Raw genomic sequence first — 19,160 nt, 5'->3', positions numbered from 1 at the left:
TACCTAGGCTTCCTCTGTTTGGAGGCAGAGAACTATCCCTGGAAGGAGATTCAGCCTGATTATATTAGACACTTTCAGGACAAAGTTTCCCTTAAAGGTCCCAACCTAAGAATTGTTTGTTGCTGTCTGAATGTGAAGGCAGCCTAGGTGGCTAACTTAAAGTAGAAACTCAGTTGTTATTCAAAGCAAGTTTGGGGAGGTAAGTCTCACTGTTAGCTAGATTTCATCGCTGTATTTAGCAGCCTCAAGTTAGTCAGCACCCAGTAAACTTCAGGTTTCCTTTTTGTTGGTTTTTGTTTGTTGGTTGATTGGTTTTTGTTTGTTTGTTTTTCTGGAAAGCTACATTTTTATTAGCATTACATTTTCCCAGTTCAGTGATCCAGAACATGGCTTTCCACCTGTGAATGGCAAAAGCCTAAAATACAGCGGAAATGCTATATTTTCTGTATAGCTCAAAGTTAGGAGGAGTCTCTAAGAAATTCCTACTGGTTGGAGCAACTGCTTGTGTTGGGCAAGAATTCAAGATCTTGATGCTGTAGACTGTGAGGGTAAAGAAAGGATAATATAATGAAACTGGACAGCATTAGTCTGCAGCCTAAGGTAATCTCCCTCTTCCCCCCCCGTATGTAACACTTGAAAAAACATTGCTGAGCAGTACCAGCTTTTTGTTGCTGTAAAGAGCAATACGTAGCAATGGAGACTTCTTTCTTTCAGTGTGAGTCCGGGCATTGGAACTAATTGTACAAGGCTGACAAATAATCAGTCATTGGGCCAACACCAGAATTGAGGTCCCACCATGGCAGAATTGTGGTTGTGTCTCAGGCAATATCTAAGACCAGAGGGAGTGAAGACGGTGATGGGTAGTGCCAAGATGTGATCTTACTCAGTTATGGTAAAGCTGGGTCAGAGGACAAGTTATTCCAATTTTCATCTGCAGGTGGGGCAAGCACAGTTTTAAATGTATTGTCGATTTGGAAAGAAGGAAGTTCTTGTAGAAGATTTTACTTTCACCCACCCAAAAGGCACAAGAAACAACAATGGGAAGAACTAGCATCTTCGGAAAAGAATAGGCTGTGAACTGCAAGAAAGAGAGGGTGTCTAACTGTTGGCTTAGCAGCTGTGTGTTTATTTGTGAAGTAGCACCATAAGCAAAGTTGTATTTGCAAGTTTTAAGTAAGGAGTAGGATCAAGAAACTCTATGTAAAGGTTTCAGGCGACAGCAGAAGAAATAAGGGAACAAAAGGAGAGCATTCAAGGAAACTAGGCAGAGAGCAGAAAGCACAGCTTCCAAGTGCAATAGTTTTCTAGAAAACACAGATTAAAGAAAGTGTAAATATGTGAACAGTATCCATCAATGCTTCTACATTCTTAATAAAAACACATGTGGTGGAACCACAGAATGGCCATAGGAACTGTAGGCAGGAAAGTATTGACCAAGCCACATGTATATATTCTAGCTTTAAGAGTATATTTTACAACTTAAAGCAGTGATTCCAAACCTTGGCTTATAAAATCCTGTGGCACTGTGTGTAACCAAAGCAAGTTTAAAACAACACTGATAACGAAAGCAGTCTGGTGTTGCCTGGAGCAGCCTCTTTGGTCCGTACAGCTGCCCAGGTGGAAGGGATTTGGGGGTTTTTTGTGTGTGACTTCTAAAAGTTGAATCTGTATCTAAATTAGGATTGCATTTTTTTTTTTTTTAAATGAAGATATACTGTGGTATTTTTGTCAGGATTTAGCTTTTTCAGAGTCTGGTATCTGACTTTGAGGGGCTTTAAAGGACATGCTCTTCCTTTCTGTGGCAGCAGTCTGTTTCTGTTGGGTTTATATCAACATTTGGTGCAAGGGATCTTTACAAGAAGTTGTAATAAAAATAATTGCAAAATGCCTATTGTTATATTTTTCATGACTGGATAGAACTCTTTTCTTTTTGCCATGCAATTCATTTCAAGAGGGGTTATGCCAAGTTCTGCCTTAGAATCATTGGAGATTCACCCTTGGGAAATGCTTTGTTACAAACTTGGCAGGAAACACTCAGCCATTGCTTTCTCAGAATTCATCCAAAGAAAGTGCCTTTGATTGAGAGTCAAGCACTTTCTTTTGAGAAAATGCCATACTTCCCCCCTGTTTTGTAAGGAGTCTAAGCTCTCTTGTAATGTCTTAGAAAATAGTATAATATATAGAAATATTTTTTTCTTCTCCTCTCTTAGGAAATTTCTCAGAGTTCTTCCTCTACCAAGTGAAAACTGGAGTGCTTTAGTTGAAGAATGGTGTTGTCACCCTGACCCCTTTGCCAGAAGCACTTTATACCCTCAGCATGACGACTGTTTTCTTGGAGACACTTTTTTTCTGTTGAATTCAGGAAATGAATCACATGTGCCTGAATCTCCCATGTGCTGCTCAGAGACTGGACACCATGCTTCCCAGACTGGCCCCAACATGGTAAAGTATTTTGTTTGAATAATTCTGAAGTGAATGTATTTGGACTTTTTTTGTTGTAAAACACTTTTTTGTCACTGGTTTATTTAACTTGTATATATTACAGAGCTGTTTTGGAGGTCATAGGGAGTTGTTGACATTCAGTTGTACTGAAGCCAGAAAATATTCTAAGCTATGATTTAGATTTTCTGAAGTATGCACCATGGTCTTGATATTGACCTAGATATGCAAGAAGAACTTCTTCCTGTAAACTAAATTAGAAACTATTTAATTATGTAGTTCTAAACCCAAATATTTTCCCCAAAAAATATCCTGAGTGAAGAACATCAGCATTTAGTAAGATAATAACTGTAATGGGTTAGGTGTTTGTCAAAGGGTAGCGGAGTGAAGAATGAGGAGGAAACTGGAGTGACAGCGCTTTTTCTTCTCATACTATGACTGGTTACATAACCATAAATATGATCAAAGGAAGATGTGATTTTTTTTATTTCTTTTCTCTTTTTTTAGCTTTAGAAAGACTTGGAAAAATCAGAATGTATTTTGGGTTCTGATGTGGCTGCCTTACACTCTTAGAATATTGTAAGGAGTTTGTTTGACTGCTCTGCCTAGTGAAAGGGACCTGCCATCCCAGGTTATAACTCTTCATGTTGATGTTTCTTACTTGTACCAGGAGGGAATATATCCATCAGCTGAGTCTCTAGGAAGCGGGCTATCATTTGTCTTAGAAACATCAACATTTGTTGTTGCCCAGGAAAGAAACCCAAACATTTGTAGGCATACTGTTGTGTCAATGGTGGAATAAAACCCATGAAGAAAGAAAATTCAGTGCTTTACTCATCTTGGAAATCTAGCACTTGTATAAAAGTTCAAGCAGTAATCTTTTCTTCCACCTGAAGAACATCCAGGAACTTAGTTCACCAAAGCCTACATTTCCATAAATTATTTTCTGTTAATCTACTGCTTGTGTGTATTTGTACTGGCAAAGGTTGGGCCTGCAGATACCATCTTTTCTTCCAATACCATGTATTAAACCTAATTACTGAAATCCTCCTACAATTACGGGAACTGTTGCTGCCTTGGCAACTTGTGTCTGTAACAGCTGATGACTTGCTATGTACAGATTCCCAGCAGGAAACTTTTAATCTGTTGAGAAGTAACACCAGAGACCCTGATTTCTGTCTGCTGCTGCTGTTTATCATCATTAGGGATTTGTATTATCCCCAGTTAAATCACTTGGATTCTTGCAGTTCAAAGGTTGCTGGTGCAGTGCGTCCAAGTGAGCCATCTGCTTGGGGAACAGTACTGTCCTACGGTCCATATCTGCAAGTCTTGCAGCTGTGGTCCCTTTGGTTTCTTGTTCCATTGTTCTTTGAAAAGCAGAATATGGGGAGGGGAAAATAAGAACTGATACCCTGAAAGGATATCAGCATGGGAGAAGCAGATTAATTTGGATTAACTCTGTGGCAATTGGAGTCATTTCTTCTAAGTATCCTTAAGAAGGAAGCTGAGCAGAAGATTCTGAATTTCCAAGAGGACAATGGCTTCTGCCAGAGGTTCCCAAAATGAATTATCTCACTTTTCAGTGATCTCAAAGAATGGGAACAAAGACGGGAAGAGGCAGGGTGCATGGAGTTCATATTGCAGCCTAAAGACAAGAGAGCAGTCCGCCCAACACACTTCTTCAATTGATCAAAGAGAATGTTTGCCAGAAAAGGGTTGTTTTTGAGGCAGACACATGATAAAAGGATGTGGGACAAAGATGTTACGGAGATATGGGTCAAACCAGGATAACAGCAGAACTTTTGAATGAGGGAGGAGGCTATTTTCTGTCAGAGGCAAACAATAGTAGTTTAGTGTGATGAATTTTCATGCTTGCTTCCTTAAACTTGCATTGAAGTTGAGAATTCATTCCTTGTTTGTGTCAAATCCCTCTTTCTACATCTTTCACACTTGCAATGAATTCTCATTTCTGTGTTTGCTTATTTCCAGCATCACTCAGTTGCCAAGCAAATGAGCAAAACTGTAAGATCCAGCAGAAACTGGACTAATAAGGGAAAAAACCCTCATACTGAAACAGAAAATTCTTCCATAACATGAGTAATAGGAAGTTACAGGCAAGATAGATTGCTTGCTATTGGCATAAATGTTCTCATTTCAAAGAATATTGTTGCAGTCTGCCCCAGTATGAAAGTTCTTTTTTAATTGCATTGCAGTTCTTTGGAAAGTGTTTGCCTATGACCAAAATAGTAGCAGGAATGTACCAGAGATGCTTAAGCAATCTTTTCCAGCCTCCAGTGGGACCAAGACAGCATCAGTCCATTGCAAACATATTTCTCACATCTATTAGTCTTCCAGTGTAACACAGTTTTTAAATGTCACATGGTCTTGCAGCATCCTAATAGTATCTCTTGGGGGAAATATTTTCCCTGACACCATATCAGGGATCCTTAGGAATAGAAACAGAAAATATTAGGCTGGTGATCCACCTCCGTCTGCAGATTGCCAGCAGCTGCAAGTTGTCAAATAGATATATTGATTTAATTAGTCTAGCTAAAACTATCGCTTTTTCCGTTGAAGCATGATATGACGAGTTACCGGTGTTTTTTAGGTACCATACTGCACAATTCTCAGCTAGCACCTGTAACTGTAGTCAGAAAAAAACATTCAAGTTGTAGCTTTCAAGGAAGTACTATATATTGTATACTCATACTGTGCAATATTTTACCAACCTCAAATAATGGTTTTCACAAAACCCTGTCTGCTTATCCTTGCTCTTCATGTTAAGCAAGTAATTTTACTGTGTACGTTTGAGAAGAGTAGCAAGGTAGGAATTGGGAAAGGGGATAACTGCATATATATGAACCAGATGTTTTTTTCTGATCTCCAGAACAAGGGGACTGTACCTCCAACATAGTCAGCTCTCTGAAGCTTTAACAGAGGCTGTCGGGCTCTCCCTGGGGCTTTTAGTTTGATTCCTAGTTTGTGAGGAACAAGAAGGACCTTGTGATCAGAAGTTCAGATTCCATGTGGGACGCTTTCTGTTTTTCATGGAGCTAGAGTGGTCCTTTCTGCTCATTTATTATTTGCATAGTACAGATCAGAGAACTCTGTTAGGTATTTCCAGCATCAAACCCATCAGTTCTGTCTGAGCTATAGCTTTGAGAAAGACATCCAGTATTGATTTAATACTTCGAATGATGAAAGCTTTATCACATTTCTTGGTAAGCCGTTTCAGTGGTTAATCATCCTGATTCTTTGCTGCCTTCTTAGTAAATTAAGCACACGACAGATTGCAGCTCTGTGTCTCTTTTTATCTCTAAGGTGTATTTATTTTCTAGAAATTATTTTTGTAGCAGTATTCCAAACCATTTTCCAAATTTTTAACATACTTTATAGATCCATTTTTGTAGTAATCATCGCACTAATTCTGAAGACGATATGGATAAACGGAAAAATATAACAATTATTCAGTTGTTCATGCTTTCAGAGATCATATTTGCCCTTTTATTTTATAGCATCTCATTAGTAACTCTGGTTTGCTTAGCTATCATCATCTAAATTCTTTTGATTTTTGCTGCCTTCCAGTATGTATTCCTTTATTTTATCATCACTGACTTTGTTATTCCTGTTGTTCCTGAATATATGATCTGGCATTTGGCTATATTTTAGTGCAGATTGTTAGACTAAACACAACTTCTTAATGATCCAGACTGGTGTGTATAACTCCTCTATCTCCCTCGTTTACCCCTTCCCTAACACTGGGGCAAGAAGTACTTACACTTTTCCATAGAGGAACTGAAAAAATTGGCCCAGCGTGTCTATTTGACTTGTTGATAATCTCTTTCATTGCCGGCCTAATCACATGTCCTTCAAGGCACCTGAATTAGAATAAATCAATTAACAAAGCATTATTCAATTTTTGATTAGGATAATTGTGCTTGGAAATCTGCATAGTCTGAAAGTCCACAATCCAGGTTCTGAAGACAGTCTGTAGTGGACATACCTCCAAATGAAAAGTGCACCTGATATAGCTAGGGCCATTGGATTTACTTCGTGCTACTTTTTTTTTAATTATTTTTTAATAGTTTTATGATGTGATAGGCCACAGAGCACCACTTTTTGTTCTATACACCAGTCTGACACATCATCATCGTACATTTTAAAAGTTGAATGCTAAGGAGTATGATAGTGGTAATGCAGAAAAACTATGCTCCCCGAAGAGCACGTGTGTGTTCACTCCAGTTGGAATCCATGGCAACCATCGCCATCTTTTACAGAGGTTACAGAACAAGATAAATCTGGAGTTTTTTTCCCCTCAACTAGTTTCATTTATGCTAAATTTAGATATTATTTTTGTAGGTGTGTGCTGCAATATAATTTTTCAAGTTGATAGTGACTTGTTCGGACCTATAAACCAAGCCAATAAAAACAGTGGTTGCTTAATTACACATTGGTATTTTTATGCACTGTATACTGTATGAACAATTATAAAGGTGATTATACAAAGACCACATGTAAAAATTCAATTTAGGTGTCCTCTCATTACATTCTCAGGATTTCTAGCTCCAGACAGGTTTATTAACTCAGGAGCATCATTGTAGTAGTGTATACATACTGCTGCCAGACCAGAGCTGTACTGTGCTACACCCGGGTTAATAAGCCCACACAGAACCAGTTCTGGAGTTTAGACTTTGGATTAAAGCAGGAGTTGTACTTACTTGTATCTTTATACTGATACTGAATTTATATATTAACACTGGAATTAGTAGGAGTGTTACTAGTGCAGATCACAGGTTCATCCAGAAACGAGATCTTTTTCAGTGGGCAGTAATGGCAAGTATTGAGTGATGTTTTGGTCAGTGTAGAGACTTCTTGAACTAGATGTTGTTATCTGCACTTTTTGTTCTTAATAAGCCCTTGATGAATTCCTTCCTCTGAATTTCTGACTTTTTGAACTTATGTATAGTTTTAATATGAAAAATACTTTCCTATAGTGAGTACCAAACTATATTGTGCGTTGTGTGACAAATACTTTCCTTTTCTTTGATACAAACCAGGTTATAATGTCATAGCATGACCTGTGAGAGTAAATGTTTTTTTCCTCTTCAGCTTTTCCTAAACATTCGTGGTTTTATATGTCTCAGTGATACCCCTCAGTTTTGTCTTTTGCACTTTCTCCCATTACTTGTGTTTTATTGCCACATATGGAAACTGTTTTGCACCTCTGACAATTATTCTTATTCTTTCTCAATACCTTTTCTGTTACTGCTTGAATTGAGGGAGAGGGGTTGTTCAAGAACATAATCCACTGCACCTTTCTGGAATAGGTTGTGTTCTTCAGCTCTTTCCTAGTAATTCAAAATACTGGGTGGACATTTTCTGCTCTCTGCTGAACATTGAACTGATATTCCTATAAAACTGTCTACAGTGGCTAGAACTTTTTACTGAGTGATGGCGGTCACATTGCAGCATAATATTTTATGTATGTATTTTGGAATACTTCTTTTCATGTGCATTATTTTGCCCTTATCAAAATCGAATTTCCCTTGTCATTCAGTCAGTCAATATTACAAGATTTTCCTGTGAGCTATTACAGGTTGGGCTGTGTGGTCAGTATATATTGCCAGATTTTAAAACTAGTATGAAACTTGCAAGCAAGTCAGAGTGTTGAAAGCTGAAGTAGTGAATGCAAATCTGTGTGCCTGTAAACAAAGAGAACAGAAACAAGTACAAAGTTCACTATCTACTCTGGAGAGTATGTTAAAATTATACATTCCTGTTTCAGAATAACTGAGTGACATTTAAATGACATTTCTTTGTCCTACAGAAATCAAAGGAAAATACCAGAGTAATTTGTAAGCGCTGCAAGACAATGCTGGGAGAAACAGTATCATCAGGTACGGGATATACCAACCAAACTAAACTTCCCTGCATCAGCCATTGAGCACTGGAGGAAAGTATTTTATCAGTAAGGTGCAGGGCTCATTCCTCTGTGTTTGTCTCACTCATTGCCTTCTGGAACAGATGAAGTTGTTGCTTCCACTGTTAGACCTTGAAAGTGACTTATGACAGGGATTTTCCTGATCCTTGTTTCTGTGGTGTATTTGCTTGATTCCAAAGCTTTGGAAGACTCAGTGCATGATTCCAGTTTACTAGGAATACCAGTAAAAAAGGAGACATGGGAAATTACAGGGTTTTTATTTTGCTGTCAGTCCTACAGAATAATGGAAAGGTTAATTCAGAACTTGATCAATGCAGAACTAGAAGCTAAAGATTGATTGCTAACAGCCAGCCTGGTTTCATGGAAAGGAAGCCTTGTCAAAGAAACAAGTTATCTCTCATCATCATCCGATGATGAGGTGATGAGATGATTGGTTTAAAAGCTGTCATTATATTGAATCAGCAGGGTTTACCTCAAGTAGTATAAAGATGAGTCTCTGGTGGTTTTTAAAAGGCAGTTATTAACAAGAGAGAAGCAATAATAAGATTGTTACTAGCAGGGTTTCATTCTTTGATTCTCTCTCTCTCTACTCCACTGCATCAGTCAGTGTGAGCCTGGCTCAGTTCAGAGATCTGGAGAATATAAAAACTTCTCAGAAAATGCAAAGCCTGATTAAGAAATAAGTCATGAGGAGATGCAAGGCTGAAGGTCTTCTGTTACAAAAGGTTCCAGTTGTCCTGTGCAGGGATCTGAACAGCACAGGCTTTAATAAAACCAAATTTAAGGTAAGATATCTGAAGGCCCACAAAGCAGATTGTGACTTTGGGAAGGCAGTGTTTGGAAGAGAGCTTCACAGATCATCGTGAATAATGAGTGCCGTAATCTAAGCCTTCAGACAGTTGTAGCAACCAGTAATTGATGTGATCAGTCGGTATGGGAAAAGGCAAATACTGTGTAGATGTGCAGGGATTTGGTCTGGACTCTGTACATGGCTGAAGTCAGATAGTATGTCCATTGTTTTGACCGTGTTTCTTCAGTACTATAGGAAATTTACATAGAGTTCAAAGAACAGACAAAAAAAAATAACCAGATATGTATGGTATACGTCTAGACAGAACCACCTCTGTGAACGGAGACTAGAGAGCAGACTTGATGGTCATGCTTTGGTGCTTCCTCGTGAGCATACCAATGCCTTGAAGATAAAGCTGGATTAGAGTGGTGTAGCTGTGGAGGCCAGATTTGGCTTTGAAATTCCCCTGTCAGCTGTTCCTTCCCTGTATACTTGTATGATTTTATATTTGGAAATCCCACCTTCCATCTATCTCTCTGCAAGTAAACATCTCCTTAATTCCCAATGCCCTTGCAGCAGCAGCACCGATCGCTTACTCAGGGTAACAGCTGGGGAGATGGAGTGACTGAACTGGCTTATTTTCCTCCAGTCTCCCAGGACTAGGCTCAGCGTGGAGCAAACTAAAATTAAACTTAGAGGTAAAATATAATTTCCTAACAGTGAAGATAACTAAAAAAGTGTAGTACTTATCTGGAGAAGGGGTGGGATTACCAAGCCTTTTGGAATTTTTACAACAGATTGTCTTCCTGAAATGCTTGCTTTCATCCAGTTTTAATGGTGTGTGTGGATGGAGATCAAATGAGGCAATCCCTTCCACCCTTAAAATCTATGGAATCAATGAATCTTTACTGTTGTTCACATGCTAAGGCTTAGTGGAATGAATTTATTACTCTACGTGCTTAACTTGTTCTGCTGGCCCTCTGTTTAGGCTGTGTTTGTAGCATAGACCCAGAGCTTCAATATTCTCATCTTTGACCTGACTTTATTGATGGGGATTAAATTCTGTGCTCAAACACTTCCATTTAGTGTTGAAGGCTATCTTAGTGGAGTTTTACCTTGAAACTCGGAATGTATGCAGTATTAGTGTTGAGTTAGTGTGATTTTTGTAAAGAAGTTCTATTCTGCTGTGTGCGCTGTTATTAAAACTGTCTCTTATGATTCACTGCAGCATTACTGAGCAGCAGAGGGTACTAAAATACTTATGTAAGCTATGCTGATCTCAGTGCTTTAGGAAAGTTCTTTCAATTCATCTCTCAGGTTTGGCTTGAGCTCTTGCTTGCTTTGTTTCAAGATGATTGTTCCCAGCGTTAAACAAGGATCAATATGAATGACAAATTGCTGATCATGTAATTAGCTCAGAGCAGTTTTCTTCTGGCAATGCATGTTTTCTGTTATTGATTGCTTCTCCTCCCACAAACCAAAGCAGAATTTGACCATCCGCTGCACCTCTTAATTGAGTGCTGAACAAAAGTTTAATTAGTAGAGTGATACGGTGACTTACAGTCTACTCTTAACAAGTCGGTTGTTCTGTTGCACTTGAAAAATTTTGTTCTCATTTTAGATACCATTAAATATTATGTCACCGAGGTGACTATTCGACCATCTGAGAGAAGTTTCAGCCCAACACCAAGGTAACAAATAAAACTCAAACCAATCAAATAATTTAGCCGGGTTTATGTTTTAGAAAGGATGCTAGAAATGCACTAACATTTTAGTTTCTTGAATAATTACATATAATAACAAACTGCTGTCAAATTTTATGTAATCATCACAGAATTAAGCATTGTGAAGGTAATGTAGTCTGAATTCACTCATGTGCAACTTTGCTTGCTTGTCTTTGTGTGTGTTTGTGTGTGACGCAGGAGTCACAGTGACGCACTGTCTCACTATTCAGGTGATAAGTCAAAATACAATACTTACTTATTTTGAACTGTTTAAATTTGCATGATGTCTGGTGACTAATTATGGAAATGGAAGGTTACATTATGTAAAGTTAAATTAAAGCTTGAAATGTTTAATTGGAAGTGAGATTTTTTGAATTTTCAAGTAATTCAGATTGAAGTTAAAACTAAGTTGAAACAGAACTTGATCTAGCTATTTTGTATCATGTACTATGCATTAGTCACAGTTCTTTCCTTTTGTAAATTATATTTGAAATATGTGTATCATTCTGAACTTTGTGTTCGTATGTGTAAAATATAATAGTGAAAAGCTTTTAGTCAGCATTTGACATTTCGTATTGGTCAAAATAAAGGATGTGGAGCAATTTAGACTGCTGATCTATTTAAAAATTCCTGTTGCAGGAAACAGTCCTCTGGTTTTGAGGGAGAGAAAGATAAAGAAGCTCCATCTCTCAATAAAAAGTGATTGTAGGATGTAGTGGAATTGTGGTATGGAGATACTCATAAACTTGAACTGCATCAATATGAATGACTTTTCCCATGTAGTTGTTATGAAAACATATAATATGTGGTTAATTCTTAAACAGGTCTCAATTCGTACAGAGCATGGTTGCTCAGATTCTTGTGGAATTGTCCTCTGCTAAAAGCACGTTTAGATTCACTGTAACAGGGGATAATGGAAAAATCTATATTCTGGTAAGTGTTTTTTTAATCTTTATCCTGCTGAAAAAGTTTAACCTATGAATTCCAGCTCTTAAAATGTATTATTTATGCTGTTCATGATTCTACGTTTCAAGAAAATTAACGAATTTAAATTCTTGAAGTAGTTCTGAAGAGTTCTGTTCAAGTAAGAAGTTTCCTCCCATTTTTTAATCTAAGTAGATGTACGTATAGAAATTTTCACTGTTAATATAGCAATGGAAGTACTATAGATGCACCACAAGTAGCACAGAAATAACAGTGGTTTGTATTCAGAAAATATGGAAAGCTTAAGTTTTGACTTTATAATATATATCTCATCTTCTTGCTCCAGTGCTTCTTATCTTTAATCACCAGAAGTTCATCAAATTGTATGGCATCTTTCACAAATATTGTCTTAAGTCAGCAGAGACTACTAATTTAGTCAGTACATTACATTGCAAAGTGAAGTGCAAACAAAAATAAAATTGCCTATTATACGTAATGTTCTAATACTGTTAAACTTGTTTAAGCTTGATATTTAAATAGTGACAGCTAAATTCCTCAAACTTTTAAGATGGATAGGAATTTGGGTCTGGAATTATCTTAATACTATAAACTTGGTATAACCAGGGATGTTTTCTTTTATTCATGAATTAAATATAGGCATAGAATTTGTAATTTTGCAATTTATAAGAGTAATTCATAGACACAAAGATAAAGAAATACATGATTATAGATTCGTGCCCTGGATAAACTTATAGATGCACTTTGTTGAGGTAGGCAATCTAATTAAATAAACTGTTTTATATATATGTTGTCCAAGTTCTATAATTTCTGAATATCCAGATTCTGAGGTAAGTGTATATCTGTTGCTTTTAAATAAATTTTAGTGCCAAGATAACATTTATGCAGCCACTGAGAAGTACTTCTTCTGTGTTGATAAAATAAGGTCTCATGAACAGATCCATAATCGTCAGTATGTATAACCTAATTGAGGAGTCATTAAAAATTGTTGCAATTTTTTCCTTGTAGCTTATGTGTTTCCAAATTACCTAATATTCTGATGCTTAGGTCTAGCATCTTATAGAGAACAAAGTGGTTATTTTCCAACAGAAAAATCACCTTATTTAGCAGGTTGCCATTACTTTTAGCTCTGAGTTGCATTTTTGCCAATGTATTGATTAGAGGAGCAGGCTGAATTAGCATAGGGGCTGGCTTCTGATTGGCATCCCTTCCTTTTTCTTAGTGAGTTATTAGTTGGGGGGTTTTTTTGTGTGTTTAACATCAGAAAGCCCTTACTCATGTCCAGGCTGAGGTTCTAGGTTCTGTATACACACCAACAGGTATTCTGGAGTCATGGGTTAAGTCTTAGGACTCAGAGGCATCGTGGACGCAAGTATAATGTAAGCACTGTTTATATTAATGATTGCAAACAGCTAAACAGTAAAAAATGTAGGTGCTTGAGGCTATGAGTACAGGGCCAAGTTGGACAAGTGGTCTCATCACTGACGCATCATGGACCAGCTGTCCCACTTGTTTGTTTTGATAATGAGCCAAAGATTCTCATTCACAGTGTTTGTGCTTACATATGTGAATGCACACAGCTTAGGCTGTGTATGTGGTAGTTCAGGTCTCTCACAAGTCTTTTTAATTTTTTTTTTTAACCACAAATATTATGTATACTCATTTTCCTTATTTCCTCTGCATGTATCACTTAACATTACCAGTTATGCTATTTGCAGATATCATAATATGAGTTTCTGTTGTTTAAGTTGGTGACAACTAAGTTCCTGGAAGCTATATACTACTTATGTGGGTTTTTTTAAAGGATGACAATAAATAAAAGTCTCTTTGTCTCAGGAAAAAAAAAGTGGCGCATACAGATTTCCTTATTTATCCTAACTATATCTCTGCCCTCTTCACATTCTCTAAAAGATGAATCACTTGCCTCCTCTCTTTGCTCCACTGTTAAAGGGTTCCCTAACTTGCAGTTGCATGACTTACAAGCTAAGAAGAAGATGAGGACAGCAAATGGATAGTGAGATAGCAGAACACAAGTGAAATGGTACATTATTGGTCAGCATAGCAGCATCTCAACAAATGTAATTTTTTTCTGTTCTATAAAAAAGGATAGGTTTGAAAGAGGTAAATAAGTAGTTTTGTAGATAGATCTAGGGAATTCATCCCATGCATGCGATCAACCTGATAAAACCCAGAAAGATATATCTGCGAAAATCAAAAGGTGTGTGGTAGAGTTTAGAGTGTTTGAATACTAGCACCAGTCTTTCAGTACTGAATGAAAGATGGGTTTTGGAGTGGGATTAGGCTGTAAAGTGCTTTAAAAGTATGGCAGCTTGTATTTCAGGGGTGAGTGGAGAGGGAGTGGGAAGACATCCCAAGAAAATAAATATGTAACAAAATGGGAGAGACCTGTCAATCAGATACTGGTTCTTGGACCATGTCTTGGAGGGCACGAGCAGAATAAGTTTGCATTTGTCAGGGTTGGAGAGGGAGACGTTGCAGTGATCAAGATGTGAGGTAATGAGTACCTTGTTGAGACTTCACTACACAGCTCTCTTAGAGAGCTTTATTCTTTGTGTAGTATGAGGAAACCACATCTTTATCTAAACAGTCTGAATGTGAGGACAAAGAAGCTGTAGTGAAAGGTGTTTGCATTACTGACCTGTGTGATGACAAAAGTAATGGTAATGTCTGCAATAACTAAAAAAGAACAGGCAAGGAAGAACCACAGCTTTTTTTAGCCTTGTTAAAGTCATATTGATGCCTAATTGTTCACAAATTGATGCTGGAGACACAGGTTGAGATTTTAGAAAAATGACCACGGAATGTAAATCGTAGTATTTCACCTGTTTGGATCAAGTCCCACAAAGTATAACTGAGATTTGTTGCAGCTTTTCTCCTAAGAATATCTTTGAACGCTATTGACAAGGTGATTAATAAAACAACCAAAAAAACACCAACAAAAAACCAAACATTTTCTCCTGATGCTGTCGTTTCAGAAAAGGTCATCAATCTGCACTATGGATGAATTCTAAACTTTATATTTTTATCTTTCTGTAAAGGTTCTTTTCTTCCTGGAGTTAATAGGAAAGGAATTTGATTGTGCAGGCTCTGCTGTACAAAGAGGAAGGAATGATTGTACATTGTCAGTAACATAGTTGAAAGCACAAATCAAAATTTGAAACTATGTTAGCCAGAAAAAACATGTATAAACAGATTTGAGTCAACAGACGGAGCCTTGGTGAGTGATTGTTCATTCAGACCAAAAGCAAGATCAAAAAATAATTCATGCATGAGGAAAAGAAGGAAATTACTGCTTAAAGAAGAAAATGTAGTTCAGAAATTGATTTTTTTCTCATGGCCAAGTGTCCTTCCACCGCAAAGATTCATTTGCTTTCTCTGTATTGTTTGCTAAATTATTAATATAGATCTGTTGCATTGCTGTTGAGACAAAGATAGACTCTGAACAAGTGGTAGAACATTATTGTCAGATGCCACATATCAACAGTTGTGGTAGAAGGAAGTACTTTTCAGAAGGACCATGCTGCCAATGAAATGGTTTTTTACTTTCTCTGAAGTAAGTTGCAGAAAGATTCTGAAAGGAGCAGACGGCTACTGCTGCATTGGTCCCTAGACTAGTTTGAAGGATATTCCCCTTCTGAAAAGCATCCCAAGAGGCTCCTTCACGCAGAACTGTTAATAATTTCAAAAGGAAGGAACTCTTTTGAGTTAAAACTAAGCATGTTGGCAGTGGCTTGCGTGTATAGGACACTTCTCTTTTTTCCAACACCTCTTCAATGCTTGGCTTAAAGCACCGTGTGTAATGGTGCTAGCTAATGAGATATATTTTGCAGTTTAGGCTATGAATGTGTACAGTGAGTTACCAGAGCAAAACTGATGAACAGCCACTTGCTAAGCCAAGTGCAGTTGCTTGTCATCATTTATGTGCTTATGCTAAAGTGATTCTCCTCCTCCCATCCCCTCCCAAGATATCTTTATCAATATATCTCATTCTCCTTTATGAAACTTCCACTGTAATGTTCCGAGCCTTGGGCTCTGATAAATTGTGACTGTCGCATTCAGTTATGACATATACTATGTGTCCTGTTAATGGTGGCTTTCTCCATCCACAGGGGATATCGTATGTCTGCTACCTAACATCATGTAACTTGTTTTACTTGAAGCCGATTAGGTCACGAGCAGCAGATTACTCTCCAGTGAGCAGCGCTGCATAAACCATGTTTTCTATGATATATATAAATATTTCATATATAAACATTTCATACAGGACTTGTAAAAATTGATTTTTGTGCTAACTCAGATCACTAATGCAGGCTGTGAATAAAGGAAAAGCTTGACTCTTTTGTACAGTGTTTAGCATGAAAGCCCTGAATCCAAGTTGGAACACTGATGCACAGTCACACAAAGATTAAGACAGACCCATAATGTGATGCAAAAAGTTCAGATTTCTCAAAACTCTCCCTGGTAAATATCTCATTAATTTCCTTGTGGGTAAGTAGTGCTGAAAAATACCAGTCCCATTATCAAATTTATAAAGATTGATTTTCCAAGTAAGGGTCTGTTACAGCCATTTGTAGATCCCACCCTTCCTTTTAGACTACATTAGTTACTGTCTTTTTCCTTGCATGTCTTAGCTCCATCCAGTCATAGCTATCACACTTTTTCTAAAAATCCTTAATTTTTGGCACTTCCAGTGGGCAGTTTTCAGTTCCTCATCTTTAGCCTTCGGTTGTTCAATGCCATATGCTTGACTAATTCCTAAAAAACAATGAAATCAGAGAAATAATCAATTTGGTACTGAAACAGATGACTTGGGACTGTTTCTTTTGTTGCTATCAAAGGGAATGTGCTGCAGCCACAAAAAGAGGCAGCTTCACAGAAATAATGATGATCGTAAGAGTGACTGTGATAAATCAGGCATCGGTTTATTGTATTAACCTGTTTTTCTCCACTAGAGGCTGTGCCGACTGTGCTGAATAATAAAATGTCAATTTATATCTGTTAACACTTTGTTAGAAACTTTGTAAGAATGTGGCTTTAGTATCAGCTGATTTAGGATCGGAGTAAAGGAACAAATTGAAATTGATGTGATCTACAGTAAAATAAATTATTTCTTCATTTATAGATGTGGCTTTTAAATTCTGACACATTGCTGGTGGAGTCTTTAGGAAGTTCCTCCTCCCACAGTGTTTTTACACTGTTTGGGGATATTTTCATGCCTAGCTCTGGACCAGTGGGGACCTGGAGTGCTGTCAAAGTCCTTTACCAGCCATGCATTAAAAGCAGGAATAAGGAGTAAGTACAGCCTTTTCTGACCTCAGCTTCTGATCTTTGATTTGTTTTGCATTTCAGGGCAGCGATATCTCTTTGAGGTTCTCTGGACAGTCCATTAATCTGAGAGATGTATCTCTTTGAAATTGCATACCATTTTTTCAATTTTTTTTTTTTTTTTTTTTTTTTTAAGCAAAATGCCAGAGGAATAGTATTTGGTTTCTGTTACAGCCAGAGAGAATCTGGCTGTTAAATTTTTGCACTGGAATATTAAAATGTAGACCAAAGAGTTATGTTGTTTCTAGGGGCACTTGTAGATAACTAAGGTATATGATACAAATAGAAGTTGTCTAAGTTACACAGGAGAGTAATGTGCTTTTTCACTTACGCATTTTTTTCCTGTGTTAACTCACTGTGTTTTTAGAACTTGGTCATTTTTCCGGCTCTGTTGGCAGAAGCTGGAAGGATGGTGGTGCCGTGAATCCCACAGAGGGGCAGTGAGTGCTGTCTGTGTGGTCTCAGAACATGCTGCTCTGCAGCTGTAGCTCCAGGTGATGTAATTCAGGGGGGAGGAAAAATTGAGGGGAGATAAGGAGCATGGGCTGACTCCTGAATGAAGCGTAAACTTAGCCAGATCTCCCTCTTTGCCTTCAATTTCTGTCTTTTGTGTGAAAATCTGATCTCACCTGTCAAGTTATTTATGGGAGTAACCCTCTCTGAAGTCCCACAGTAAAGAATTTGGACCTCTTTGGTACAGCTGAAACCAAGAGGTGGGTAGTTACTAGTTTAGCATATTACACCCGCCTGTTCCAGCTTCAGTCTTGACCTTTTTTGCCTTAAAATTATGCTTTGTTTTGCAAGAGATAGAGCTGTTCACAGGATTGGAATTTCTCTGTTTAAGCCAGGTTATCTTCAGTAGTACAGGTATTGTCTGGTGGGTCGCAATAAATTATTGTGGTGATCATCTCTCTATACACGGACAATGCATCTAACAGTGTCCCTGTTAAAAGATACTTGTACTTGTAGCCTAGTAGAATGGTATGAATAATACTATATCAGTATAACACACTCTCAGCATATAGCATATCCGCAAAAGGAAAGTCCTTTCTAGATACAATTCAGAAGTTCCTTGAGTTACCTGATTAGCCTCTCTGTGTTTAACTTGCTTTCAGCCCAGTCGTGGCATTATTTCAAAAAGAAACGGGGCCCTGGGAGAAGGGGAAGGGGAAGAGGCAAGGAAGATGGTTGAGTGCAATGCCATATAAATGTTTTTCTTGGATGTGTCCAAGTCTACTGGAGCCCTCATAACGGAAACATTTGATTTCAGCAAGCTTTGAAGTCTACATTATGAAAAATATACACTGCCTAACATGTTAAAGCCTTTATCTGTTGGAGAGCAAGATAAGAGAATATTGATTAAGCAGTGGCTCCAGTGTTTGCAGGACATAGAATATGATTTTAGCATAATTTTCTGCTTTCGTTCCTGCAGTGATAGAAGAGACAGCATTGGTTTTGTATAGGTCACACTTAAATAGTGGTTTGGTTTTGTTGTTTTTCCTGTAAAGTCTTGGAAACTAGGTGACAGATTTAAAGAGTACAAATGTATTTAAAATCTAGAAGACATTCCTTCCAGACTCAATCAGTACACAACTAATTTATAGCCCACGACCTCGTAAAAGTACAACAAAAATGTTGTCTCACACAGACAAGCAAACATGTACATATGAATTTAAATATTTTTGTAGGAGAAACACACACCCTACAAGAATGTGTGATTCATCATAGTGTTTATCCTGAATGTTGCCAAGTGTATCCTTTTTATTTTTCAAACAGATCCAATATTGAATACCTGAAATAAACTCCGATATGAGAGAATGCAAAATTTAATATTTAGAAAAAAGGTCATACTACATTATTAATGTTATTCCTCTAAGAGAAAAAATTACCTTCATTAATGTAGTAGCTTCAGAAGTTAGCACTGGAAAACCTCTGTGATCTAAATGTTATTTAGTTATCCAAAATAGCATCTTAAAGT

At 37.5% G+C, this 19,160-nt stretch overlaps 1 protein-coding gene across 3 annotated transcripts in view; it reads left to right on the top strand.

The window, feature by feature from the left end:
* The window catches only part of UBE3D (ubiquitin protein ligase E3D), an 88,894-nt gene that overhangs the window by 5,578 nt on the left and 64,156 nt on the right, over positions 1-19,160 (top strand). For all 3 annotated transcript variants that reach the window (XR_008576562.1, XM_054821919.1, XM_054821918.1), the window contains exons 4-8: positions 2,211-2,442; positions 8,267-8,336; positions 10,792-10,861; positions 11,719-11,827; positions 16,980-17,149. Coding sequence is in view for 2 of the 3 variants with exons in the window: in XM_054821919.1 (XP_054677894.1) it covers positions 2,211-2,442; positions 8,267-8,336; positions 10,792-10,861; positions 11,719-11,827; positions 16,980-17,149 (651 nt within the window). In the remaining variant the exon portion in view is untranslated. The remainder of the gene's footprint in view (positions 1-2,210; positions 2,443-8,266; positions 8,337-10,791; positions 10,862-11,718; positions 11,828-16,979; positions 17,150-19,160) is intronic.

This window comes from Grus americana, chromosome 3 (assembly GCF_028858705.1).
Source record: "Grus americana isolate bGruAme1 chromosome 3, bGruAme1.mat, whole genome shotgun sequence".
NCBI classification, from domain to species: domain Eukaryota; kingdom Metazoa; phylum Chordata; class Aves; order Gruiformes; family Gruidae; genus Grus; species Grus americana.
Note: the sequence above shows the minus strand (reverse complement) of the source record. Positions and strands in the feature narration are given on the sequence as shown.